At 34.2% G+C, this 27,216-nt stretch overlaps 5 protein-coding genes across 6 annotated transcripts; 3 read left to right on the plus strand and 2 right to left on the minus strand.

Moving 5' to 3' along the window:
- The first annotated feature begins 212 nt into the window (after positions 1 to 212).
- LOC106763210 (protein ENHANCED DOWNY MILDEW 2) lies at positions 213 to 10,098 on the plus strand. Its single transcript, XM_014647418.2, has 18 exons — positions 213 to 385; positions 654 to 1,121; positions 1,215 to 1,311; positions 2,823 to 2,873; positions 2,964 to 3,103; positions 3,565 to 3,661; positions 3,767 to 3,865; positions 4,403 to 4,650; positions 4,725 to 4,805; positions 4,883 to 5,398; positions 5,510 to 5,618; positions 5,703 to 5,801; positions 7,414 to 7,455; positions 7,967 to 8,077; positions 8,268 to 8,339; positions 8,428 to 8,546; positions 8,641 to 8,704; positions 9,240 to 10,098. Exons 1-18 carry the CDS (start codon positions 213 to 215, stop codon positions 9,861 to 9,863), a joined length of 3,210 nt encoding a protein of 1,069 aa, XP_014502904.1. The 3' UTR covers positions 9,864 to 10,098.
- Positions 10,099 to 15,257: 5,159 nt separating this feature from the next.
- On the plus strand, positions 15,258 to 16,535 carry LOC106764339 (probable long-chain-alcohol O-fatty-acyltransferase 5). The gene has a single exon (XM_014648624.2). The coding sequence runs from the start codon at positions 15,326 to 15,328 to the stop codon at positions 16,355 to 16,357; it is 1,032 nt and encodes a 343-aa protein (XP_014504110.1). The 5' UTR covers positions 15,258 to 15,325; the 3' UTR covers positions 16,358 to 16,535.
- A 276-nt stretch (positions 16,536 to 16,811) lies between these two features.
- LOC106764155 (V-type proton ATPase subunit e2) lies at positions 16,812 to 18,969 on the minus strand. The gene is made up of 4 exons (XM_014648387.2): positions 18,848 to 18,969; positions 18,652 to 18,763; positions 18,199 to 18,246; positions 16,812 to 17,202 (listed from the first exon to the last, which is right to left on the minus strand). The coding sequence occupies exons 2-4, from the start codon at positions 18,747 to 18,749 to the stop codon at positions 17,136 to 17,138; spliced, it is 213 nt and encodes a 70-aa protein (XP_014503873.1). The 5' UTR covers positions 18,750 to 18,763; positions 18,848 to 18,969; the 3' UTR covers positions 16,812 to 17,135.
- Positions 18,970 to 19,703: 734 nt separating this feature from the next.
- LOC106762981 (cell division protein FtsZ homolog 1, chloroplastic) lies at positions 19,704 to 22,793 on the plus strand. Its single transcript, XM_014647125.2, has 6 exons — positions 19,704 to 20,045; positions 20,520 to 20,619; positions 20,773 to 21,002; positions 21,415 to 21,582; positions 21,826 to 22,059; positions 22,422 to 22,793. Exons 1-6 carry the CDS (start codon positions 19,794 to 19,796, stop codon positions 22,680 to 22,682), a joined length of 1,245 nt encoding a protein of 414 aa, XP_014502611.1. The 5' UTR covers positions 19,704 to 19,793; the 3' UTR covers positions 22,683 to 22,793.
- Positions 22,794 to 23,736: 943 nt separating this feature from the next.
- Positions 23,737 to 26,372, minus strand: LOC106762986 (syntaxin-51). Of its 2 annotated transcripts, none has more exons than XM_022781809.1 (6): positions 26,171 to 26,372; positions 25,058 to 25,282; positions 24,539 to 24,741; positions 24,359 to 24,459; positions 24,221 to 24,265; positions 23,737 to 24,130 (listed from the first exon to the last, which is right to left on the minus strand). In XM_022781809.1, exons 2-6 carry the CDS (start codon positions 25,276 to 25,278, stop codon positions 23,960 to 23,962), a joined length of 741 nt encoding a protein of 246 aa, XP_022637530.1. In that variant the 5' UTR covers positions 25,279 to 25,282; positions 26,171 to 26,372; the 3' UTR covers positions 23,737 to 23,959. The 2 variants fall into 2 exon arrangements, with proteins under 2 accessions (XP_022637530.1, XP_014502617.1); XM_014647131.2 differs by having other exon boundaries at positions 23,737 to 24,099; positions 26,171 to 26,369.
- Positions 26,373 to 27,216: the final 844 nt, after the last annotated feature.

Here is a 27,216-nt window from a genome sequence, read left to right on the forward strand (position 1 = left end):
TGTTTAAATACTAAAAACATTAATGAAAAATATTAAAACTTATCTTGTTTTATCTTATTTGTTTTCTTTCACAGTAATCGTATTATAAATATAAAGATATTATTTCTTTTGTATTATCGTAATATTTATAAAGATATTATTTCTTATCTTATCCTAATTTTATCTTATTTGTTTTGTATTATACAATAGTCGTATAGTCGTATCTCTATAAAATGGTTCTTTGCGACAGGTGGCGTTCTCTAACTGAGAAGAAGAATAGTGACGCGGCAACTTCTGCGAAAATCGAAGCAGCGCCAAAAGTGTTCTCAAAAGGTTTTAATTTAACTCTCAAACCTAACCCCAGTGACATTCTCACTCCTAGCTTCTGCTGTTCCTTCCCTCTCTCGTGCGTTTCAACATGATCGCTTTCTTTATCGATTTTAGAATCTAGGGTTTTTCTTCTTCCTAATCTTCTTTTATTTATTTACTTTTATTTCTGCTACTATTGCATGCAATTTGTTACATTCATCCACCCGCGGCCACGGTGACTGATGAATGGGGAGAGAAGGATGTTATGTTTAAACCCTGAATGGTTATGATTGTTTAGTGTATATTATCATTAGCAATTACACACTCCTTTGATTTGTGTTTTTTTTTTTTGTTTCTTTGGGTAGTGTGAGTGGAAAGCAAGGCTCTGGGATGAAGAGGGGTAGGTCATCATATTCCGATGGTGAAGAGGAGTACGAGTCTGAGAGTCAGTCAATCTCTGTGTCGAATTACCATCTTGTAGACGATGAGGACAATCCTGTGTCTTTTGCTGTGCTACCAATTCAATGGAATGATTCTGAGAACTCGGGTGCCTGCAAAGAGAAGGTGTTTCTATACGGGGATGCGGATAGTGGGCTGTTGAAGACTTTCATGCAAGTGACGGCGTGGCGATTTGATCTTTCCAATGTCAGACCCGAGGTATTCTTGCTGGCAAAGGATGGAAGGTGGATCAACCTTCAGAAGCCTAGAAAGAGTTTTCAAGAAGAAGTAAGGACTGTTTTGGTCACCCTTCACTTCCTCCACAGTATGAAGAGACAGCATCAAATGTCTGTGGGATCTTTCTGGCAAGACTTCAGCAAGGATAAGGAGTTGATGTATTTTTTCCTCTTCTTAACTTTCTTATTCTGATAATAATGTACATGAAAGTGCATTTCTTGACTGCTTTTTTTCTGAACATTTATATCTAGTTCTTACGGTTTTAAGCCCTCAAAACATGATTTATCGGACCACATGCTTTTGATTGGCGAAGCTTCCAAAAGGGATGCTGTCTTAGCAAAGTCCAAGGTTTGTATTTCCCTTTCTATGTATTCTTACTGTCAATTCTAGAAATTTTACGTCGTGGGTGCAATATTATTGTATAGGTAAAGACTTAGTTACTCATTTAGTCCCTGTACTTGTCTGAAATCTGATTGAGCGAGTGTTTTGGTCCCTGCTTAAGGTGATCATGTTAAGACTGCTAAAGAGTAAGTAAACTTCACAATAGAAAATTTTCTTGAATATATACACCAATAACACACAGGACCAATGACACCAAGGCCACAACATATTAAATTTATGTTTTCATTACGAATGAATTAGAAGAAACAAAGTTTGGACATAGAGACTAATTGGTAACCACACACAGTTACACACACATATATAATTTTTTGGGGGGTAAGACTCAAGATTATGGATTGATTTTTGTATTGCATTTCATATTAAGGGGATAAATACTAATTATATTAACAAATTGTAAAAATCTCGTGGCTTCCCTCAAATGTGCCCAAGTAGATCCGTACTTGAACAGAAATTGCCATGTTAAACACAAATTAAAGAAATAGCTTTTCAGTCTCCTTCCTCAACATGTATGGAAATGTATTAAATATGTTTTTGGTCTCTTAACTTTAAGTGAAAATTGAAATTAGTCCATTAACTATAGAAATGTATAGATTTAGTCTTTTTAACCAAATTTTATTAAGTTTATTTGACGTTTTCAAGTGTATTTCATCGTAGTATTTGAGTTGTTTATATGTTTAATTGAAAAATGCATTTGAAATATCAAATATACTTAATAAAATTTGGTTAAAATGACTAAATTCACACAATTCTAAAGATGAGAGACTAAATTAGTCTAAAGTTTTGAAAATAAATTAATTCTAATTTTCACTAAAAGTTAAAGGATCAAAAACATATTTAATCTTATGAAAATTAATGATCACAAGTATTGTTTGAATCTGACATTATAGCCTAGTTATCAATCTTGGTTTCTAGGTATAGATCTCGTGATTCTATTTTATTCTATACTTTAATTTGTTTAAGTAAATTATTTAGTTCCATAGATAAACGATAATACATTTTTAAGTAGGCTTTAAATGGAGTGTATCCGTCAAGGAATTACATATTGAGGAAGTTAATTGATGGAATTCACATATGGCACTATGTTTGTGAACAACTTTGACTTCCGCTGTTGATGGGATGAAGAATATATAACAATAACTTGTACCGACTGACTCACTTTTAATTTCATTTTAAGGGGTCTACATAACCCTTCTTTGTTCTTTATATTGGATGATGTATCTATGGGATTTCATGTTTAGGAATAGTTCGTGAAACTGGATTGTAATAACAGTGAACTAGATAAGGTGTTTTGGTCTCATATATTGTTCCATCAATAAGAGTTTGCATGCGGCAATGGAATTTTGATTAATTGAGCTCTCTGTTTCTTTTAATTTCTCCTGTTTTCTTTAGATAAGACTTGTTTACTGTTCCCAACATGCTTGCTTCATTTTAATGCATTTGCATGATGACTTATACAGCTTTTGCTCGTGGTTTTGGAGAAACTGAAGAGTCAAAAGCTTCTTAACGAGGTCTGTTTTTACAATCATCGAAGATGATTTCTCTGAGGCATTTAATTCCAGCCTTGTGTATTTTTAATGATTTTTTCTACTTTATTTCAGGAAGTTAATGATTTTGAACTGCCAGGACTTCCTGTTGGTGGAACTGACAGTGATATGACAGACAAATCTAATGAAGAGACTGAAGAAACGGATGCTTTGGATGTTTGTGCACTTTGTGACAATGGTGGTAATGTTATATGGTATGTTAATTTTTCAGATGGGTTAATTTACTTTAATAATCTGTATCTGTCCTCTTGTGTATCTTCTGACAGCATACCTTTTGTTACGAATTATTGGAATAGAGATTGTGCATAATAATACTCTATACTGATATGATGTGTAAAGTTTCTATTTACAAAAGTTATGAACTACTTGATCTGTAGAAAATCCAGCATAAGCCAAATCCTGCCGAGATATAATGAGCCATAATCACAATAAAAAAGGATACAAAGAAAATCAGTAACCATCTCTTAAGATTGCTTCCTCATAAGATAACTAATTGATTCTACTATATATTCTAAAGATACTGTTAGGAACCTGAGGTTACTATGTATTCTGATAAATTTCTTACATAAATTACGTGAAATTTTCATTTGCTCCGTATTGTGGAGTAGTTTTTGAGTTTTTCTTCATAATTTGAAATTATTTAATGTTATTGCAGTTGTGATGGCGTGTGCATGAGATCATTTCATGCTACCGAGGAAGCTGGTAGAGAAAATTGTTGTTTTTCTCTTGGTTTTACCCAGAAGGAAGTTGATGTATGATGGTTCTCTATTGTTTTCCTTTTATAATTTTCTTGTCATTTTTCATTTCATATAATTGGAAGAAATTTGTTTGACTGTAGCCATGGAAAAATTATGCAGGAGATCCAGAACTTTTATTGTAAGAATTGTGAATATCGTCAACACCAATGCTTTGCATGCGGCAAACTGGGGTCTTCTGATAAACTTAACAGTGTAGAGGTATAGCAATGGAAATAGCTTTTCTTCTTGCTTACATCATTTATTATTTTCATGTGGTTGAATGATGTGCCTCCTTGTAATTGTTAGTTGTTAGTCAAATTATCGGTTGCTTAATACTTTATATTGACTTGTAACCATGGTAGTAGAACTGAAATCCAAATAAAAAATTAAGCATGCCCTTTGAATCTTTTACATTTTCCAACCTTTTCTCTTCAACAAATAAAGCAACTTTTTTTTTTATTACCCAACCCCAAAAGTAATCTTATTAAGGGATGCTGACATGTCTCTCATTTCCTCACAACGTAGACAATTTATGAAAACTAACCTTGGACATGAGTAGTATTTTATTTATCCCTCTTCTCAAACCACGTATACATGTGAACTACTGAGTCAAACACTTCTCCTGCGTCAATGTCTGTTCTATGCTGTAATGATTGTGATTTATTCACTGTAACACCAGCAAATCTTGGTAAAAAATGGTTGTTCTGGATCTTCTTTGTAATGCATGGAACTAAGTTTTTGGGATTCACCTTTCAGGTTTTTAAATGTACTTCTGCAACCTGTGACCGTTTTTATCATCCACGTTGTGTTGCAAAATTACTTCCCAGGGTGGTTAAGGATGCTGCAGAGGAATTTGAGAGAAATATTGCTGATGGGATTCCTTTTACTTGTCCCCTTCATTATTGTTGTGTCTGTAAAGGATTGGAAAATATTATGGATCCTGAGTTGCAGTTTGCTGTTTGTAGACGTTGTCCAAAGGCATATCATCGTAAATGTTTGCCAAGGTGAGTCCTATTTTATCATGTGTATCTTGTTTTCATTTTATAATTTTAATCAATTCTCAAATTGCTTCTTTCAGAGAAATTAGTTCTGAAAACAATGATATACTAAGGGCTTGGGAAGGTCTTCTACCAAAGAACCGTATTCTTATATATTGCTTGTAAGTGTTGTGAACTTTTTAGTTTTTCAGTTTAAACTAGTTAATCCTTGACTATGTTTGACTTTTGCATTGACCAGAAATCATGAGATTGATCCTGAACTTGGAACTCCTGTAAGAGATCATATAAAATTCCCCGAAATGAAAGCTACTGATCAAAAAATTGATACTACTACTGAGCAGAAAAAGCCTTCAACTAAAAAGATAGTTAAGTTGAAGAAAAATATTCACTCCAATAACTCATCTGGCAAAAGCACTTCTACAGGATCTAAACTGACTGCAAAACTGTTTTCTGATAAAGTTGGTAGCAAGAAGTCATCTGATAAGAGAATTTCTAGTTCAAATATGTCGAAAAAGCCAAACTCAAAAGAAACATCAAAGTGTTTGACTGAAAATAAGATGCCAATTTTGAAGAAATTTGAAATTCCTGACACTGAGCAAACATATAACCAGCTTACAGTTGGTAAGGACGAGGGTTCGGAGCAAATTAAATGGGGCAATCAGATAAATAAAGTGAATACTAACTTCTCATCTGTCAAGCCTAGTGGAGAGTTGAGGGTTGAATTGCCTCCACTGGATGCTGGTTCGGAAAAGAAGTAAGTCTGTCTTATTTCCTAAATATGATGATATTGAAACTTAAGAGCTGAAGCTGTCATTAAAATAATGTTAAAAACTTGTTTACATAAAGATGTTTTCCTCCATTGTAGTTCATCCACTGCGTTGGAGAATGTCTTTGAAAAGCTCACTCATAGTCAGTCGTTGAGAAATGTTGTGGAGAAGACCATTACAACAGAGAAATTGGAAGATTCAGTGAATGTACACAACTTTATACGTTTGTTGCTATGGTTTCCCCACTCAGGAATTTTTGCTAAGATTGTTAATTTTGTTGTTTATGTACAGTCTGTTCGAACAGCTTTAAGCATGCTCAGTGGGGGCAGCATTGAGGACTCCAAAGCTGTTTGTGACCCTGATGTTTTGAAACAGATATTTAAGTGGAAGGTGCTTAATGATTTACTTTTTAAATTCTTTTCTTATATTTATAATTATTTTTATTGCAGTAAAAAAAGGAAGGCTAGTTTATAGGTATATTGTAGTAATGATTGGCACATATTGATGTGAAGTGAGTCTGTGTGGGAGTATCATCTACGTTTGAGATTTTGATAGGTGAGCTTTTTATCCATGCCATGGACCAGGCATGGCAGAAGGTCGTAATATTGACCTTTCATTACCCTAAGAGTACAGATTAAGGACTGGTCTCTTTGAATTTGTTACCCGAGAAAGAAAGTTTCATATATTGTTCTTTTTGCATTGTCATTATGGTGGTTTTGGTCAGTACTTGTTTAGAGATGTAGATAAATCAGCAAAATCGTCGGTCTGCTTTTGGTCATTGAGAGGTTGTGTTATTAAAACTTAATTAAAAGCTTAACACTAATCGATCTAATTATATTACCATTTCATTGATGACATGGTAAGATAGGCTATTGAGCATTAGTTTTGACCTTTGATGTATTGTCATTGTTCCTGTTATATTGTATAAAATTGATCATGGTCAGAAGTTTCTCCAATTTTTTCAGGAGATTATTCATTTTAGTAATTTTTAATCTACTTCATTGAGTGAATTTCCTGTAGGATGAGCTGAAAATATATCTTGCACCTGGTCTATATGGTAACTGCTATACATCATATAATCAACATTTTACAAGTATATCTTGCACCTGTTCATAAAATTAAAATCCTGAGAAATCTGTATTTGCTGGGTGGTAAATGTGCATAACGAGAGGGGGGTAGGAAATTGGTTGTCTTATGTAGTTTTCTTGTAGAGAGTCATTCTCCTAGCTTTTATTGAAAAGTTTTTTTTTTTTTTTTTTTTGTTTTCCTTTTAGTCTTACATAATAAGTTTATAAAAATGTTTGGTCCAACTTCTCCTTTTAAGGTGAAGAGAGAAGCCTAAAATTTTTTTGTAAACACTACCTTAGGTAGACCTGATACAGTGAGGTAGTTGTGTGTTCAGTTTAATGGGTGGCGAAATATGATAAATAATTAGGAATATGTGATGTGTTCTTTTGAGGGGTGAGTTGTTGCTGTTAAGTTAGTACTTTATGCCAAAGCCTAGCCAATCTTGGAGCTGACCGCTAGTTACCTTTATAATCTAGGAGGTGACCGTTAGTTACCACTAATTCCTTATAAAAGGAAGGGTTAAAAAACAATGGAACATCTAACCATACTTTTTTATCATGTTCATTGTTTTCATACCAATTAAATTTAGTTTGCATGCTCTACCTACGTATCCATATTAATAATTGATAGTCTGTATGCTATGATAGTTGTTGTAACTATCTAACTGAAGTTAGTTATACTGAACTGTTAGATATATAATCCAGTTTGCAAAGTTCCTACTAACTAACACATGGTATAGTTAGCAAAGCATGCAATAACAAGCTATTTTTTATGTATAAATACCAACATATGTACTTGAAGCAACTAATGCATTTACTCATTTTCAGTTCATACGATTTTTCTTCTTTTCTCGTTCTCGTTACTGTATTACTTTGTTAAATAGTCATCATACATCTTTCAAGAGTTGCTGAAAGAACATTCTTTATGTATGCAGATCGCAGATAAACTTCATTGGTATGTTCAGAATGGTGATACGGTAGATCCTCCCTGTACTTGTGCACTTCATTTCAAATATAGCATCTGCATTAGTATCATAAATTGTCAATTATGGGGTGCAGATAAAAGATGAGTTTGCATTCTACCAATTTGTAGTTCCTCTTAGGAGATTTGTCAGCAAACTTTGTTTAATTTTTTTTAGTCAATGATTTATTTAAGGAAACTAAATCTTGCCGTCTTTGACAAGTCTCTCTCTGATTGTTGTTATTGGTCTCACTAGTTTTGGTTAGCAAAGGTCTTTGTTAAATTCCATTTTGATTTCCTTTTGATCAATTTTAGGCAATATACTTGAAACCTGTTTTTACATTTCTACTGTTTTACATTAAATTTATTCAGTGTGCTTGACTTGTTTTTCTGTCATTTTCATAAAATAAAATAATCTGATTTTCCTCATAAAGTGTTCTGTCTGGTGGATGACCATTCATGACATTATTATTCTATTTCTAATTGTTGAAGTTAAATACCTGATTGGCATGGTTAATGATGTTCAGATTGTGAACTTGAGATGTGGTGCTGATGATTTTAGCATCCTTTTGAAGAAAAGGCTTGAGGAGACTGGGAAGAGATGTTCGTACAGAAACTATGATTTACTTCCAACAAAGGTAGATTCTGGTTTGTGTTGGATAGTTAAAGATGAAAGATACATGTTTATTGGGAGAATAATGTTCTGATTATAATAAAATATCATAATTTCACGTAATTTAGTAATTAAAGTTGTTAAACTTTAGTTAAAGATTTTGCTCTTGACTACCTTGTTAGTTTAATGTTTTTTTTTTTTTGTTGTCAATATAGAATGATTTTAGTTTTGAAAAGAAGAAATGGATGACTGTCCAACAAACCGAGTTACCCACAGGATCACAATTGGTAAGAAATTTTCAATTGCACGGTTAAGATGTGCATGGATGTCCTCGCAACGAATGCACACGTTAATTTTTTTTTTCTTCTGTACCAGATCATTCGTCTCAGCCCTCCCTTTGGTCATAATGCAGCATTGGCTAACAAGTATATAGATAAGGCCCTTGAGTTTAAACCAAAGCTCCTAATTCTTATATTAGCACAAGAGATACAAAGGTAAGACTCTTACTCAATGGTCTACCGTAGAACTGCCATTTACGTTATTGAAGTTTTTCTGCCTTTTCACCATTTTTTCTTGGTTGTCATTCAGGCTTGATAAGAAGCTATCACGTTATAATCTTATATGGGAGGATAAGAATTTTCTATCAGACACGGTTAGTCTCTGTTACCTGCATGCACTCACTCTCAAGATGTGGATCTGCTTATAATTTGTAAAAGGCATATTTAACCGATTTCTAACCATCGAATCATGTCACAATACTTGATGATCATGCATGTCAAATTTAAGACCAAATAGAAATTTATGAGTATCTATAAAGTAATTCATAATTTAAAGCATCTTTCATTGAATCACTCTTATAATGAAATACTGAATATTTGTTTACATTTTAGAGGCATATCATAATTCAGAGTAATTCTATGAAGTTTTTATCAACGTTATATGGAAATTTACGGCTGAATCTATCTTCTGTAAAACTTTAAATCCGGATTGAATTTATGATGTACATGCTTGTAAGAGTGATTAAATGGTGTAATCAAACTGTATCAAGCCTTAACCCCAAGACTAAGTGGATCCCCACCATGTTACATTGCAGCTTTATTATCTATTGAAGTTATTCTTTCATTTGATCCATGTTAACCTAACGGCAGTATTTCCTTTTTTTCCCTGTTCCTGGCCTTTTTACGCAGTCAATTGATCTACCTGGATCAGCTGATGTAAATGATGGACAAATGGATCAAAGGAATGTAAGGCCACCTGTACTCTCTCTCTGGAGCCGCTCTGACTGGACTACAAAACACAAGGTCATAGCCCAACAGCATGCTCATGTGTGCAGCGAGCATAAAGTGTCAACGACAGAAAAATTTAAGTCTGACACGTTGGCTGCTGCTGTTCATGCTAACGGTGGAAATTATGCTGACAAATCAAAGTTAACTGATGACGAAGAATATCAAGCATCTGTAATTGGTGATGTTCAGAACAGAAGCTACAGAAGGGCATGTGATAATGTTGACGAACATAAAAAGGGCAAGACTGAGAAGTCAGGAAAGAAGAGAAAACATATTGGCGAATCCAAACCAGCCAAAAGGCAGGCTGTAAATAAAATGGCTAATGGAGTACCTGACCACACTCAACAACCAAATCCAATCAAGAAGACAGGTTCTTTGGATTCTGAACTTCGTACATTCCTTAAAAGTGGCAGTTCTGGACATAGTGGACGATCCCAACCTGGACATGGTGGATTGAATGGTTTTGCTGCTGCTCCTAACTATGTATATGCGAGCCAACATTCGTGTGGTTGGCTCGAAGAGTAGTCATATTATTTTTCTCCTTTTTCTTTTGCTCAATCATGTCCCATGCTGTACATACGCTGATCAAGGGAACAAGTCACCGAATAGATTAAGCTTAACTAACAATTTTCAACATTAGGAAACAGGGGTTGCGGGCATATTTGTTGAAGTCATTGTTTAACTGTTGCATACTTTTTCAGTCTTTATTTCGAATAATCTTTTATTCTTTTGTAAAAAAGGCTGCATAAGTTATTTTCAATTGTGCAGTACATAATATACCCGACTACTTTTTCTCTGATGGAAGTTCTTCGATTGTTTAGAACCTTCTTTTGGTTGGTAGTAATAGATTCAAATAAATCACATAAGATGAAGAAGAATTGAAATTGTTTATTAAATTTACATTTGTTAGATGTACTGTGTTTATGTTAATTAGGGTAACATAGTTTTTATATTATTTTTATCTATTTATTTGTATTTGGATTTAGTTTATATTTTTATTATTATAAATATATTAAAATATATTATCCTGTGTATTTTTTATATAAGGGAAATTAACTTTATATCAAATTTTATTATATTCTTAATATGCTATTTATAATCTAAAGGATTTTATAGTCAATATTTGAGTTTTGTTTGAATTTATTAGAGAATTTTTTTGGTTCTTATTTTATCAAAAATTAAAATCTTTACGGCGAATTTATTGATTCATCAATATGTTATATTATGTTGTAGTGTTTCCATTCTTATTTTACTTTCACAATCTTATATAATTAGAGAAATAATTTTCTTTTTTTTTTTGGATTTGGTGCTTGTTGCTTTGATTGGAAAAGGTTTTTTTTTTTTTTTTTTTTTTCAATGGCTTCTTTCCCTGTCACTTTTGATAATCCATACCAATTTGCTTTTTTTTTGCTAGATTACACAAATGTGTTTTTTTAAGATTTACTCAATTATAAAATGATATAAGTGTTTGTATATAAGTGTTTGTCTCCTTTTAATCATTGTTTTATTTTTGTAAATGTCATTTTCAATGAATCTTCTTTTTACTACATGGGTCCTTCTTCTTATGTGTTTCTGTCTACTATAGTTAATATTTCTAGTGCCTCTGATCCTCTAGTTGCTCCTATTCCATTATCAGATTCTCCTCCTCCACCAACACTTCAAGTTTATAGTCGAAGACATCATTTTCAACAACCACCAAGTGACTCACTTCATGTACTAACTACTTTTTCTTCTCCGGCTTCGACAACTGAATCAGACATTCTAATTACTTTCTGTTAAAGAATACATTCTACACATAATCTCTCTCCATATTATATTACTTTGCGTTACCATAGATTATCTTCATATTTTTATACTTTCCTCTCGTCTATTTTTTTGTGTCCATTCCTAAATTTTTCAATGATACCTTAGCTCATTCTGATTGGCGTTAGGCTATGCTAGATGAACTAAGTGTTCTTTAGAATGGTGGAACTCAAGAGTTTGTCCCATGACCATTTGGGGATCAGTTGCAGGTGGAGTTTTGCTATCAAAGTTTGTCATGATGATACTATTGATCACCTCAAAGCTTGACTTGTGGCCAAATGTTTTACACAAATTTTTTGAATTGGATTATAGTGATACTTTTTTCTTTAGTAGTAAACATGGCTTATGTTCATTTATTTCTAGCCATGGTTTCTCTTCAACAATGTCCTTTTTATCAACTGAATGTTAAAAATGTTTTCCTTAATGGAGATTTGCAGGAAGAAATTTATATGGAGAAACCTTCCAAATGTGTTGCATAGGGAGAGTCTTCTAGATTGATATGCCGTCTTCGCAAGTTTTTATATGGTCTAAAACAGTTTCCTAGGGCTTGGTTTGGAAAATTTAGTAGTGTTGTTCAACAATTTGGTATAGCTCAAAGTGAGGCAGATCAATATTTTACTGTTACTCAAGTGCTAGATGTGTTTATTTGATAGTACATGTTGATGACATTGTTCTTACAAACAATGACCAACATGGAATCATCCAGATATTTTGGAGGAAACTAAATTAATGAATTCAAAATATGTTGATACACCCATGAATTCTAATACCAAACTCCTACCAAATCATGGGAGCTTATATTAGATCTTGAGCAATATAAAAGATTGGTTGAGAAATTAAATTACTTTATCATTACTCATCCTAATATTTCCTATGTAGTTAGTGTGGTAAGCCCCGGCCTCTAGGCTAAGCACGCTTAACCATGGAGTTCTTATGAGTTAGGCTACCGAAAAGCAAATGCATTTTTTGATATGAGTAGCCAAATCAATTCCTTTAAGTTATCCTTCAACTGTATAGTCTCATACCTATACAGTCTCTAGATCCCTCTCATTCCGGTGTATGTTCAATTCGTCCATGTACCCCTTCCACTGGAAGCCTGCCAGGAGCCGCTCCTTGTCCATGCCTCTTGCACCGGCGATCACTCCCCGCCCTCGTCAGTGCCCAGGTGTCACATGCCCACCAGCTTCCGCTTGGTTCGTCCTCGAACCACACCGTACTGGGAGAGGCTAGGCTCTGATACCATTTGTAACGCCCCGACAACTTACAGGGACTATTGACTACCCTCACACATCACCACGAGACTTTCCAGTGTGCTTTGTCCTCACTCGCATTCCCAGAAAGTGTGCGAGTGAGGACAAAGCACACTGGAAAGTCTCGTGGTGATGTGTGGGGGCAGTCAATAGTCCCTGTAAGTTGCCGGGGCGTTACATGGTAAGCCAATTTCTCACTTTCTCTCGTAAAAATAATTGGAATTTAGTCATTCGTATATTAAAGTACACTAAAGGACATCCTAAAAAATTATTGTTGTATGATTCCAACAACCATACAAAAGTTGTTTGTCATTCAGATGTTGATTGAGTATGATCTCCTTTTAATAGAATATCTACTTCTGGGTATTGTATCTTCATTGGTGGTAACTTGATCTCTTGAAAAATCATGAAACAAAGTATTGTGACAAGATCTAGTGCAAAAGCAAAATATAGAGTTATAGCCTGAATAACTTATGAATTTATTTGATTTAAGCAATTTCTTTGAGAGTTGTAATTTAAAGATGTCACTCAAATGACACTTCTATGTGACAATTAGGTTGTTTTTCCTATAAGTTCTAATCATATCTTTCATAAGAGAATCAAACACATTGAGATTGACTATCATTTCATTCGAGAGAAAATTGTATTTAGAAATATTAAGATTGAGTTTGTCAATCAAATGATCAATTAGTAGATATTTTCATTAAGTCTTAACGAAGACAAAAAATTAAGTTCAAGTTTAGTCTATAAGATTTATATGCATAAGTTTAAGGGAGAATATTAGATATATTGTGTTTAAATTGTAGGGTTATTTTTACATGTTCACTTGTATTTAAACTCAACTCATATTCTCATTATTATAAATATATTACTTTATGTGTGTATTTTTTAAAAAAATTAATCATTAGTATTTTCTTAACAACATTCTTTCCTTTATACAATTATTTTTTACTTTTATTCGCTGTATGTAACACCTTAATTTTAGGATGCCACATGTTTACAAAATCTATTGAAAACTTAACTCATACAATTGCCAAATACAATTTACATAAAAACTTTCATTTATTATAATTAAATTAAGAAAACTATATAAATCAAATGTAACTATAAAGCGTTCATAGAATCTCATCACAAAACTATTAGCATTGAAATTAAAATCTAATAGTTCTCCCATGTATCTCATTGCTCAACTTTGCTTTAGCTACATTTGTAACAACATCTACTTTCGTACAAGTATGATCATCACAGGTAGAAACCACAACCACAACAAGCTAGTGTGAGCTAACAATAATAAGACATATATACATACATAAGTATTAAACATCTACTTAGAAAAAGATTTTTGAATAGTACACATCTTCGTACACCTACACACATCATCACATGACATCACATACGTCATACATCATCAAATCATTAACAACCACACTATCACAATTCAAACTCACCAGTCAATAACCACACAATTATTTTGTCAAAGTAACTAATTAACACCCATACTCCCTCTATCATTCACCAACTCATACCTCAATTTGTTTGGAACCATTCACTATATGTTGGATCATCATCGAGTTACTCACATACAACTATAAAGTCAAGTGTCACATCTCATCATTTTCTTAAAGAGCTTCACCGGACCAATACAGTTTAATATATTATTACACCACGACATTTTCCACCACTCTCTAAAAGGCTTCATCGACAAATACACCATTTCCTACCACTCTTAGAGCTTCATCGGAGAAATATACCACTTTTTTGAAATTTCGTTGAACAAGTATACACTCCCCATCACTCTATCCTCAAAGAACTTCATCGCATAAGTATCAATGTTACTCTCACCATTCATCCAGGAACTTCATTAGACATTACAACGCATGAATCTAATTCTACAATAAATAAATAATATCATACTCAGACAATCAAACGACATTACCCATATATGCTAGAAATTATCAAGATAATAATAAACAAGTCAACCAAAACATAAAATAGTCAACATATACCAATAGTAAACACACCCTTTTATTTTCTAAGCAACAACCAAACACCTAAAAAGAGTATATATTTAACCATGTCAACCAAATAAAAAAAAAATCACCAAATATATATATATATATATATATATATATATATATATATATATATATATATATATATATATATATATATACACCCTACACCCCTTTATTCTTTAAACACTCCCAAAACCCACTCAACACCCAGATAGACCCACTTTTAACCATCTAAATTATTAAACTAAGTTAAATGTATCTATGTAGTCCCTACGTAATCCATCCATTTTCCTAAAACTCATTCTATAAATTCTCATACGTAAAAAACCAACCATTTTTTATACTTTTAATTTTATCATTTTAAACACTCATGTATGGAGTCACGGCTTCACCAAACTCCAATCACATAACCTCTCATCTTCTACACTTACGTAACTCTCTTTTCCATGCATCATCTTCAACTAACTTTATATAAACCATACATATACATAGCATGCATCAAATTCCTGCTTCCCCAAAATCACATTTTACGAAACATGCGTTTCGTAAACCTTGCTTGTGCTCTTCCTTCTCTTCACGTAACTCCCAGAAGAAATAATAACATACTTTTTCAACAACTACAAACTCTATAAACGTAACCAGCTCTTGTCATGGTCTCATTCACGTAACATTGGACTCTGTAAAAGTCGGGAACAGTATCATTTCCTTGAGTTTATAGCTTAATGTTTTTTAATAAAAGATTATTTTTAATTTCAAAATCCGTATTTTAAAGACTAAACATATTTAATTTTTTAATTGGTATTTTTAAATATAAATATACTTTAGTTCTTCTTTAGTTGACTTGACATGGTATTTTTTAAACATTTCAGAAACAGAAACATAAAGATTGTGAGATTAGAATCGAAGAAAGAAGACGAACATGGAAAGAAGCAAATGTATGGAAATGGAAGGAGAAATGAAGAACATGATCAAGGTATGGGTTTCAGTCCTAATCTCACTTTCTTACTGTTATTTCATTTCTTCAAAGCTACCCAAAGGAATGTTCAGATTTCTGTCACTCTCACCTGTGTTGTACCAATTCTCCATGCTACCTCTTCAATTCACCACTGTCCTACCGACAGGTGTCACTGCCTTGTTCATCACTTGGCTCACCAACTCCAAACTTCTCCTCTTCGCTTTCGATTTGGGACCTCTTCCTTCAAACTCCAACTCCCTCCTTCGCTTCATCTCCTTTGCATCTCTCCCAATCAGACAAACCCTAAAAACCAAATCAAATTCAAATCTCACTTCTCATCCCATTTTTCTCCCAATCAAGACCTTCCTTTTTCTACTCTTTCTCTTACCCATCAAACAAAAACTTCACCCTGCACTTGTTCTTTCCAGCTATTGCGCCATTGTCTATCTTCTTGTCGATATTGCTATGGGACTCTGCAACATTCTCGTCGACGCCACGTTTTCCGTTGAGCTACAGTTACCGTCCGATGACCCTTATCTCTCAACCTCGCTGCGTGATTTCTGGGGGAGAAGGTGGAACCTCATAGTAACGCATACGCTGCGACACACCGTATACAATCCCGTCAGATCGCTACTGAGAAATACCGTATTGGGCCCCCAGTGGGCCTCGGTGTTCGGCGTCATGGCATCTTTCTTGGTGTCTGGGTTGATGCACGAGCTTCTATTCTACTACGTCACACGTGTCTCTCCCACGTGGGAGGTTACGTCCTTCTTTCTGCTCCACGGGGTTTGCGTGGTTGCGGAGTTTGGTGCGGTGAAGTGGTTGGGCCATAAATGTAGACTGCATTGGGCCGTTTCCGGACCCATTACTGTGGGGTTCGTGATCACCACCGCCGCGTGGCTCTTCTTTCCACCGTTGATGCGTACTGGCACGGGCGAGAGATCCATCAGGGAGTTCAGCGACGTTGTTGAGTGTGTTATGGGAATATTTTACTAGTCCCAGTGTAACTTATTAATTTTAATTTCATTTGAACTTATTAATTTTAAGTTTGATGTAAAACAGTAAAAGATTTAGTTTAATAGCAATTTACGTATACGGATTAAAGAGTATTTAGTATAACATATTAAATGATCTCATTTATTTTAAATATTAGGATATTGAATATGTTTGTTTCTTTTAGTGTCATTATATTCTTTTATGTTTATACTCCATTTTGACTCATACAAACTAAAATATAAGCAACTTTCAACCATATTGGTTCCTATTAAATGTCACAATGTACAAAAATGCCCTAATTTTTAAACTTAACTGTATCTTATTATATATTAATATCTAATTATTTTTTCTTATGAAATTTGGCGACGTAAAAGGAAAAAGAGAATCACAAGTAGAAACGTACCAGCTCAATGTTGTGGTGGTGTGAATGATCGTGTGAAGATGGGAACTATGATTTTGGAAATAAATCCTCTCATCAAATTTCTTTTAGAAAGTAGTAAACACCACGATATAATTTTCCTGTATCAACTTATTTCACCAAAATACATACTTAATACCACTATACCGACTTCAGGAATGAACAAGGGTAGAATACAACAATTGTAACATGAGTAATGCCAGCATGTAAGACCCAATGTAACGCCACTGTCCAAAAAGAATACATACAGAATCCACACACAGAAAATACTAACGATTTATGAGAGCTGAAATCAACTCCTCTCCAGCTTCCAACCAGCGACTCACATTCTTATGTGTTGGCATCTGTTTATGCAGAAAGCTATTCACCCTCACTCAGGATAGGTACAATGAGGGGTTTCATCTGTGCTAGATATACGATCGCCCACCTGATAAAGCAAATTAAGAACCAAAGTAAGCACAAAAAGAAAAGAAAAAAATGGAATGAGAAAGGATATGGCTATTCGCCAGTTAGAAATGCTATAGAACCAAAGGAAAATGTAATCATATTAAATGACCAAAGTTTATCACCTCAAGGCAGGCATATTTGGGTCTATGGAAATTACTCACCATATATTATTCATAAAAGTGATAGAACTATAGAAGATTTTGGTATATGAACTACCCTCCACCCCCAAGAAAATGTAATTTAACTAATCAATGTGTTCAATCCATGGAAAGGCCATTTCTACCATCCCTTGATTATGCTAGACATTCTGTCAGACACTAGCCAGCAACCATTCCGTGTACTGAGGAAGACAATGTCCTCTTTACATGCGCTCATTCAATTTTATCACAAGCTACAAATTCCTCGTGCAAAACAACACGTTTAGAATATTATAACTTTTCATCAACTTAACTCTCGAATTCACAGACTACTCACAGGTATTGATCCATTTACCCTTGACAGCAAGGGCGAGCCAAAGCTTCCCATCCTTTTGTCTCCGTGTGAAATATCGAAGCAAAATGCCTCACTTTATAGACGAAAGTAAAGTACCAATGGCCTAGGTATGCGCTGGCATGGTTGCCTAAACATATCATGATTTTAAATAGTTCATCCATTCCCCTCCTACTTGTTTACTGCTATTACATAGGACATGGAATTTGACTACAAAGTACTCCAAATCCATCTGCCGTATCATCATGGACACAGAGCAAAAGGACAGGTATGGCGACACCTTCAACCGAACTGGTTAAGGATACATTCATCCTGACAAGTTATTCATAAGGGAAAAAAAAAAAAACCTTAATCTTTAGAGGTTCCTTTTCCAATTAATCAATGCCTTGCCAGAGTAATAGGCTCAGGAACACAACTGCTACATGTCCCAATTCGTGTATTAACTTTATGAAAACTATAAGAAAAAACAATTCAAACATTCACTCACATCATCCAGCAGCATATTGTTGCAGTAAGAACCAATGTTAGGTGAAATCTGCAACAGAGTAGTAAGATATTATTTCACACAGAGAATAATAATTTGACAGAGGAAATTATCATGGACAGAGAAAAAGAGAGACAACAAAATTCAAGAATAATCAATCTCTTTTCCTTTGGAAGAACTTACATAGTCTTAGAAACCTACTTTGGAACTAACTAAATATAAATACATCACTAAGTAAAATTTATCAAGGCATTGTCTGAAAATTCATGAGAATAAGCTTTTGATTAAACAGAGCAACAGCGAGACGTTTTTCCACAATAATAACAGTGAACAAGTTCACAATTTTACAGATCCATTAGCTGCGCGAGATTATGAATTTGTATAAGATTAGCATCAGCAATTATTTAATTATTCCACTGATACTATGAGTCTCTCAAGGAAACGAAGAAGCATTACAGATTAGAGGAAGGTCCTCTGTTGAAACAAATTCTGGTACAAAGGGACGCAACAATTCCAATCACTGCGAAAACTAGCGTGGTAACCGAGAACCCCATATCGGACCCTAATCCTGATCACACAGAAAATGAATTCATGGAAGAACTAAACAGAAATAGCATGAAGAAAATTCGGAAACGAAACGACACAGCATTACCCCTCAGTTCCGTAATTCGTCGTCGTATTAGTGATCTGAAGCTTCTGAGTTGTTGTTGATATTCAATTTGAGTTTATTTGATCACTTCTCATGGCATGGCATGGCATGGCCACTGATTGAACATTAACTGTAATTTACTATACCCACGTCCTTATGGGCCTACTATTTGGGTTTGTCGGCCCAATGAGTTTCTGTATTTTCGTCTCCTAAATTTACAGTTTTTAATGTTTAATTATTTAAATTTAAATTACTTATCTATTAATAGAAATACATAAATATAAATTATTCTTTTTTAAAAATCCAAAGTGATAAATAAATTTTTTAAAATTTAATAAAAAAAAAGCCTAGCAGAGAAAGTTATCACAATTATGAATTATTTCCTTGTACAAAAGCATCAATGGTGCATTTTATTTTTTAAAATTACTGAAATGATAGATTAAAAAAAATTATGAAAATAAACAATTTATATCATTTTAGTACGACTTTATTGTGAATTACTGTTTTTTTATGATCAAAGAAGAAAAAGAAATTGAACCATTATATCTATTTTATTTAAGTCTTCTATTTTAAATGTTAAAGAATAAAAAAATAACCAGTAATTAAAATATAGTAAATTTTTGAAAAATAAAATACAATGTCCCAAAATAATATTTAATGTCTTAAGAATTTACTTTATTATATTAGGAAAAATATTATTTACGTTATAATAAAATAATAAAATTTACAAAATTATAGAAAAAACATTTCAATGTAAGAAAGTACATTGTTTGTGGGTTTGTCAACCGTTGTTAAATAAATAAATAAAATAACCTAACCTCCTTTCAACGGATTGGATTGAAGTCCAACCAAGGAATCTAAATCCACTGAGAATTGGAATTTCCATTTTTCCATTTAGCCCTAAAACCCTGAAAAGGGACATAAAAAGAACAGAGAGAACAAAAAAAAAATGGCGATGCTTCGTCCCCTCACAAGCCCCAACGACCTTCTCTCACTCTCCTGCTCTTCTGCATTCCACCACAATGCACTCACAACTTCTCTTTCCCTCAACCCCAGAACCACCAGAATTCTCCCTCAACGTCGTCGTTTTGCCTCGCCCCGATGCTCATACGCCTATGTAGATAACGCTAAGATTAAGGTTGTCGGCATCGGTGGCGGCGGCAACAATGCTGTTAACCGCATGATCGGTAGTGGTTTGCAGGTGGGCCAATTGGGTATCTTGTTCTTCGCTACCCAATTTCAAATATCTATTGTTGTCATTTTTTTAATGCTTCCTATTTTCGATTGACTACTTTGTTTGTTTGCTTATTGTTTGTGGAGACATTGTTTTATAGTTGTTGCACATTATCGAATACCTATCTTGTTTCAGATGAATAACAGTAAAACCTCTTTTGAGTACACCTTTACTGTTAGCTGAAAGTTATTGAAGATAACAAAATTTTGCTGGTCTTGTTTCTTATTTGATGAGCCATACTTTAGAATTTTAGTTTCTATCAAGTTTTTAGCTAGTAATAGAGTTTATATGAAGGAGTGTGTTGGATGGCATAATAATACTCCTTATTGAATCCAGTTTTACTTTGTAGCCAGAGTGGCACTATTCTATTTACTTCGATTTGTGTTTTGCTGTCACCAATAGAAGAATGCTGATGCTATTTTTGAATTCTGCTGCAATCAGGGTGTAGATTTCTATGCAATAAATACTGATGCTCAGGCACTGCTAAATTCGACCGCTGAGAACGCTATTAAAATTGGAGAAGTTCTAACGCGTGGGTTAGGTCAGGCACTCTCCTCGCATAAGTTTTTGTTTGTACTAAATTACTATGATGTGATTTGTTTTGTAGGTTCAGACTGTTTAGTTTTGTTTTTCTGCTGATTTTGTTGAGAAATTGAGGGGTGGCCTTTGATTCAAAGTACTGGTAGAGATACAGGTACTGGTGGGAATCCACTTTTGGGGGAACAAGCTGCGGAGGAATCCAGAGAAGCTATAGCTGAAGCTCTTAAAGGATCAGATATGGTGTTTATAACAGCCGGGATGGGTGGTGGAACGGGGTCCGGTGCCGCTCCAGTTGTAGCCCAAATATCAAAAGAGGCAGGTTACCTGACTGTTGGGGTTGTTACCTATCCATTCAGTTTTGAAGGACGAAAGAGATCCTTGCAGGCAGGTGTTTTTTTTCTCATTATTGGGGAACGTGATTACTGAGCTAGTTCTACTCTTAATTAATACTTCCTTCTTTTTTTAATATGTTAAAAAATATCACTATCTTCTTCCTTAGCGGTGTATTTGATCTTGATTACGAGTGCGTTTGGAAATCTGTTTGCCCCCTTTTAGAAGGAAGTTGGCTGGCACGTTCATAGAGGGAACCTGAAGGTTGAGTTGACATTTTGTTGAAATTAGCGTTTTTTTCAAACACGTTGTATAGTTTCTTTATCCAAGTTGTGTGTAATCCAATGTCTATAATTTGTTAAGTTTATTTTCTCTAGCTGATAAGAATTTATGGTTCATCTGAAACTTGTAGTCTTTCATTTGAAATTTACAAATAACTTTCTAATTTTCATTTTATTTTCTTCAGGCCTTTGAAGCCATCGAGAGGCTGCAGAAAAATGTTGACACACTTATAGTGATTCCAAATGACCGTCTGCTTGACATAGCTGATGAGCAAATGCCTCTTCAGGATGCCTTCCGTCTTGCGGATGATGTTCTACGGCAGGGAGTACAAGGAATATCAGACATTATAACAGTGAGTTGATCGGCAAACGGTGCATTCATTTTTTTGTACAGACACTAGAACTTGATTTAAGTGCCTTGTTGATCCCATTAAATCACCAACTTGCAAAGAGAGGCACCTACTTTTTCCTTCGTGTCCGAGTCATCACTCGATTACTTCTTCATAATTCGGTATTTTGGTTTGTATTGATGTTAAGGGTATGTCCGTGCATTTTTTGGTCTTAACGTCATTATAAACGGTCTTGCTTTCTTGAAGGTACCTGGACTTGTTAATGTGGATTTTGCTGATGTAAAAGCTGTGATGAAAGACTCTGGGACTGCAATGCTTGGAGTAGGTGTTTCGTCTGGTAAAAACCGAGCAGAAGAAGCAGCAGAACAGGCTACTTTGGCTCCTTTAATTGGATCATCCATTCAGTCAGCTACCGGGGTTGTGTATAATATCACTGGAGGAAAGGACATAACCCTGCAGGAGGTGAATAGGGTGTCTCAGGTATTTAAGAATTTTATGGTAACCCGAGGAACACTTTGTTATTCCTGTTATCTTGTAAAATTGTTGCTAACATGATGTTTTTGCACTTGTTTTACTATAACATGTTAAAGAATTAAGTATTCCTGTTGCCTGTGGAATTCATATGGTCAATAATTTTAGATAGCCCTCAGAGGTCTTTTTCTTTATGAGCCTACCTTCATATTGATATAATATATATATATATATATATATATATATATATAATGCTGTATTTCGCCCTTTTGTGTGGTATAACTGCCTGCAATTGTTGCAGAGTTCACTTCCACATTTTCTTCCCTTTTTCTATGTATCTATCCTGTCCTCAACACGTGTAATTTTTGTAGGTGGTGACTAGTTTGGCTGATCCTTCTGCTAATATTATATTTGGGGCTGTTGTTGATGATCGGTACACTGGAGAGATTCACGTAACCATTATTGCAACTGGCTTCTCGCAGTCTTTCCAGAAGAAGTTGCTAACAGATCCCAGGGCTGCAAAGCTGCTGGATAAAATGGCTGATGGCCAACAAAGCAAGGCAGTGCCTTCTTCTCTCAAGGCCTCAAACACGATTGAATCTAAGCCCTCCCCGCGAAAGCTCTTCTTTTAGTTGCCTATTTTACACTTTTCATTTTTCTAATTACTATTATATGATTCAGTAGTGCAATGATCTTGATGCTTAATTCATTTAGTGAGATATCGTTCTCTTGTTGTTCTTTCCTCTCCAGTGTGCATTGTTCTTTTCAAATTAAGGAGTCGTGAAGGTTGAGAATATGTTTTCTATTTGTTTTATTTTTTTAAAAAATTTGCATAGGAAACGGCAAAAACTATTTTTTTACTGTATTTTAGACTTAAAGAAAACTAGAAGCAGAAATTAAAATTACATTTTGTAAATGTGTGAAAGCTAAATAAAAGTGGAAAATATGATATTGACTGTATGTGCAGCTCAAAAGCAAAATTCCAAGTGGAATAGATGCACTCGTAACTGTAGTTGTCTTTTAATTGTTTACTAGAATAAGATACAAAATATAATAAGTTCAATTGAATATTATAATAGGCTCTAATTTGATTACCTTTGGATGTACTTTTCTCCCCATCGAACGCGCACGAGGGAAGGTTATAAAGCAAATAGAAAATCTTCTTGAGCTTACATGCCAATCTTCCAGATAATAGGGACAAAATTTGAGCAATGTGGCTCTATCCATGTTTTGTTATTTTATTCAATTCCTAGGTGGGTGACACGTTTACAATTCCTATTTCTCAAAGCCACACATTTTAAATCAAAGGCCTACTTGTATAGTGGTTCAAACAGTTGAATTTGTCATCTTGAGGCTGGCTTAAACATGATTTCCAATAAATGTTTTCCGAAAAAAAAATAATAATAATTGTGGTGAGAAATCTGTTTGCAGATGGATACAATCAGGAACAAAAACTTGTAGTCAATTTTAATCCTCAAAAGAAATCAGTAGTTAATGAGATGGCGACAGATGCATCACCAATCTGTTTCATGTTTTGGAACAATGTTTACCAAAATATTATGACAAAGATGATTCCCAATAATGGACAACAAAGTAAGGAAGACACGTGACTTGATGTTAATGGGGGCAAATGGGGAACCTATAGCAAGACATATACATTCCTTCCCCCCTTACTCGGGCAATCGCTTGACTAAAAGAGCAAAGATAAGGATCATAACTTCACAAGAGAAAAACACACGATATACAAACAGTTATATATGTCAATTACAATACAACGCCTTTCACGACCTCAACAAATTCCATGTCATTGAGGAAGTAGCAAGGGAACTGGGGTAACTCGGTTATGACACTTCAGTGCACACGTTAGAAACAAAGACAAAAGCAGAAGCTTGACAAGTTGGGTAATTTATTATGGCATCATAAGTATTTGACCAATAGCCAAATGACAACAACCAAAAACACTATACCAACAACTGATAAAAGCATGCACAGGCAGGAACAACCACCCCTGGTTCGCTTGTTTAAAATTGCCAAGTTCTTCTGCACCCGCTGTTTTCACAACACAAATGTTCAAGTTAAGCTGTAAGTAAAAGTCAAAAATAGCATAATTTAGCTTCGATATGATTAAACGAGGGATTTTCTCCCAACAGAATTACTAAAAGAGTGTTACCCTAAGCCTCGAATCTGTGACATCTACATGCTGATCCAAGTCATCCTGGCAGATGAAAAGGAAAGGATTCCATTTTAGAAGTGACTATTGCCATAAAAACAGGAATGAAAATTAACGCAACGCACGAAGAAAACGTACAATGAGTCTGGTGTGTAGACTCAGCTCTTCATTCACTGCCAAAGCAATATGTTTTGTGCTTGCTATAGTCACTTCCAATTGCTCAAGGCCCTCATCTTGTTCTGCTTGAACAGCAAAGCATTATTAGATCCAAAGAACAGAGTACAAGCGATATATTTTCTAACAATCTCATCAAATGACCTTTCATTATTTGCCGTTGAAATCCAACAAGTCCATTGTTGTCCAGGCCAACAGTTCTGGCCATAGCATCTGGTTTTCCTTCTGGTCCAAGCAAACTATCTCTATTTGAAAAGTTTGACATGTTCAATGTGGAAGCCATTTGATTAACTTTTGATCTCAAACTTGCAAGCATGTCCTTCCGACGATTCATCTCCTTTTCAGATCTGCATCGAGTAAGTGAAATACACTTCACAAAACAGTAATGCAAACTTCATCATCCACCTTCACAGCGTAATTGAAAGCATTGCCTCTTCTCTACTACAACTATATGGCTTAATAGCATACATGTATTGTAGACTGGTTCCCCCAACAATGAATTTAGTAATAATATTACAATGTTAAAGACATCCCCAGAAGAGATTATTAATATCAGGAAACTTCTTCAAAAAAGTTATTCAGGGATAGAAAAGTATTAGAAGATGCAATGCATAGTGTTCCAAGATCTTCTTTAACATGAATAATCAACAATTACACACTTACATGGGCGGCTGCTTTCCAGGAAGCTTGGACAATAGAGATTGCAAGCTATCAAGCCGGGTACCCAATATAGTAATCTTCCTCCTTATAGCAGATGAATGACGCTGGATTTCTGGTCCAGATGCAGGAAATGAACTCAGCTCAGAAATCATACCACTGATATCGTCAGCAAGTTTCAGTGCTTCATTATATTCCTTCACCCACGAGTTTGAAGAAGATGCCATTGGCCTGAAGGAAAGAAAGAAAAGAGTGAAAAAAAACAAAACCAATAGTTGTATTTTTACAGAAGAAATGAAAAAATAACATCAACTAACAGGTTGAAAAAACATGGATGCCTTTTTTAGGTGCTTTGGTGTTATATTCCAATCACAGTTGAAGCTTTATCTTACGAATCATAATGCACATGTTACCGAGGTGAAACTCTAATTTTAATCGGAGAACAACACCAAACTCATCAAAGGCTTTATATCTAAGTTTTAACCATAACAAATTGCCCATAGTAAATAAACCACAAAGGCCTAGAAAAATTCAAAATCCCATAGGACATGACAGAAGGAAACTATTCCAGGTCCGATCATCATCACAAAAAAACTTCTATTATTTGCTTAGTACCCATGCAAAATTTACCAGTACACCTGTTCAAATTAAACAACTCATCCCGACAAAACATTCCTCCAGTTAAACCAGATTGCTGTTACATTGAGAAAGAAAAAGAAATCGCGGGTAATTACTAATTTACTACATCAATTGAAGTATGAAAGAACAGCGCGAAGAGCCCTTAAAAGTTCAGATCGCATAGGCAAAAAATCATGGAGTCATAAATTCCAAGCCATCACGGGGTGCCATAAACTCTATAATCTTTAACAACAACTTCACGATATATTAGACCCAGAAACAGAAAATTAACTAAAAATCATGCACCATTAATCAAATGCAAAAATATGTAAAAACAAGAGGTCAAAAGAACGAATTTCACAATCAGACTAAAAACACACAATTCTCATCAGATAAGCATATAGAGGAACAATCAAAGTACGGTTCAGAAGGAGAATTGTGTTGATAACGGAAAGAAATTGGAGTTAAAGCAAAGAGGGAAAACAATCGGGGGAAAATTACCTTCCTTTTTGGCAAATTAGGACTGTGAGAGAGAGGGAGGGGAAAGGGGAGATCGGTGCGACGTCTTTTTAGGAAGGTGACGATGTCGATGAGTACAATGAGGCGTATGGCGCCACCTACCAACCGGCACCGTCGTTTACCTCGCGGATTATGGAAGCTGACTGTTTCTAATAATTCATCGTCACCACGACGTCGTTTTGGGATCACTTTCGCGACCATTTTCTATTGCTTCCCACCTCAGAACAAAACAATAATCCTAATTACTTGTATTTAGTTAAGTATGAGAAAAAATATTTATGAATAAAAACTGTATTATGAAAATAATTTCAGAGGGTTTTTCCCTCTTTTTTTTATTATCAATAATAATAGACTAATGATGATGAAATTCAAATTTGGATGATGTTATTATCACACTCGTTATATTATAATCACACCTCTGATTTTGTTTTGAATAGTCTTGTGTAAAGGTGAATTTTGAATTTGAATTTTATATAATTTAATTTTTGTTTTTAATTTCTCTAAATTTTTTTTATATATTTTAGTATCTAATATTATGTTAAATTGAAGGTGAAGTAAACATTTTGAACATTGTTTAAGTGTATATCTACTATTATATGATATGTCGTGTCGTATACAAAAATAAAAAGTTAAATCTAAATGATTAAATTTATTGATTTATATTTAATTTTGTATGAGTTGAGGTGATTTTTTTATAATTTCAATTTTGATATGTTTTTTAAAATAATCATGACAAAAATTTAGGCTTTGTTCTTTGGAGGTGATTTGGGGGAGATGATTTGAATGGATTTGAGGGGATTTGAGGGTAATTTTTTTGTTGTTTTTTTGAGTGGATTTGTGAGTAATTGAGAGTAGATTTGGAAGTAAAGTTTATGAAAATTAGTGTAGGATTTGATTGATGTAACAAATTTAAAAAATTTGTTTAATTAGTAGAAATAAAAGATTACCAAAATACCCCTAATTATTAAAATAATATAAAAGAGGAAAATAATATTAAAAATACATTATTATTATTTAAATAAAACATT

Source organism: Vigna radiata, chromosome 6, assembly GCF_000741045.1.
Source record: "Vigna radiata var. radiata cultivar VC1973A chromosome 6, Vradiata_ver6, whole genome shotgun sequence".
NCBI classification, from domain to species: domain Eukaryota; kingdom Viridiplantae; phylum Streptophyta; class Magnoliopsida; order Fabales; family Fabaceae; genus Vigna; species Vigna radiata.

Coding starts and splice junctions, on each gene's coding strand:
- LOC106763210 (XM_014647418.2), top strand. CDS start 213: ATGGTTCTTTGCGACAGGTGGCGTTCTCTAACTGAGAAGAAGAATAGT. Junction 3,866..4,402: donor ATAAACTTAACAGTGTAGAG/GTATAGCAATGG, acceptor TTCACCTTTCAG/GTTTTTAAATGTACTTCTGC. Junction 8,078..8,267: donor ATGATTTACTTCCAACAAAG/GTAGATTCTGGT, acceptor TTGTCAATATAG/AATGATTTTAGTTTTGAAAA.
- LOC106764339 (XM_014648624.2), top strand. CDS start 15,326: ATGGAAAGAAGCAAATGTATGGAAATGGAAGGAGAAATGAAGAACATG.
- LOC106764155 (XM_014648387.2), bottom strand. CDS start 18,749: ATGGGGTTCTCGGTTACCACGCTAGTTTTCGCAGTGATTGGAATTGTT. Junction 18,247..18,651: donor AGAGGACCTTCCTCTAATCT/GTAATGCTTCTT, acceptor ACTCTGTTGCAG/ATTTCACCTAACATTGGTTC. Junction 17,203..18,198: donor ACAATATGCTGCTGGATGAT/GTGAGTGAATGT, acceptor TTGCTTTATCAG/GTGGGCGATCGTATATCTAG.
- LOC106762981 (XM_014647125.2), top strand. CDS start 19,794: ATGGCGATGCTTCGTCCCCTCACAAGCCCCAACGACCTTCTCTCACTC. Junction 20,046..20,519: donor TGATCGGTAGTGGTTTGCAG/GTGGGCCAATTG, acceptor TGCTGCAATCAG/GGTGTAGATTTCTATGCAAT. Junction 22,060..22,421: donor AGGTGAATAGGGTGTCTCAG/GTATTTAAGAAT, acceptor TAATTTTTGTAG/GTGGTGACTAGTTTGGCTGA.
- LOC106762986 (XM_022781809.1), bottom strand. CDS start 25,278: ATGGCATCTTCTTCAAACTCGTGGGTGAAGGAATATAATGAAGCACTG. Junction 24,742..25,057: donor CCTGGAAAGCAGCCGCCCAT/GTAAGTGTGTAA, acceptor TACTCGATGCAG/ATCTGAAAAGGAGATGAATC. Junction 24,266..24,358: donor GTCTACACACCAGACTCATT/GTACGTTTTCTT, acceptor TTCATCTGCCAG/GATGACTTGGATCAGCATGT.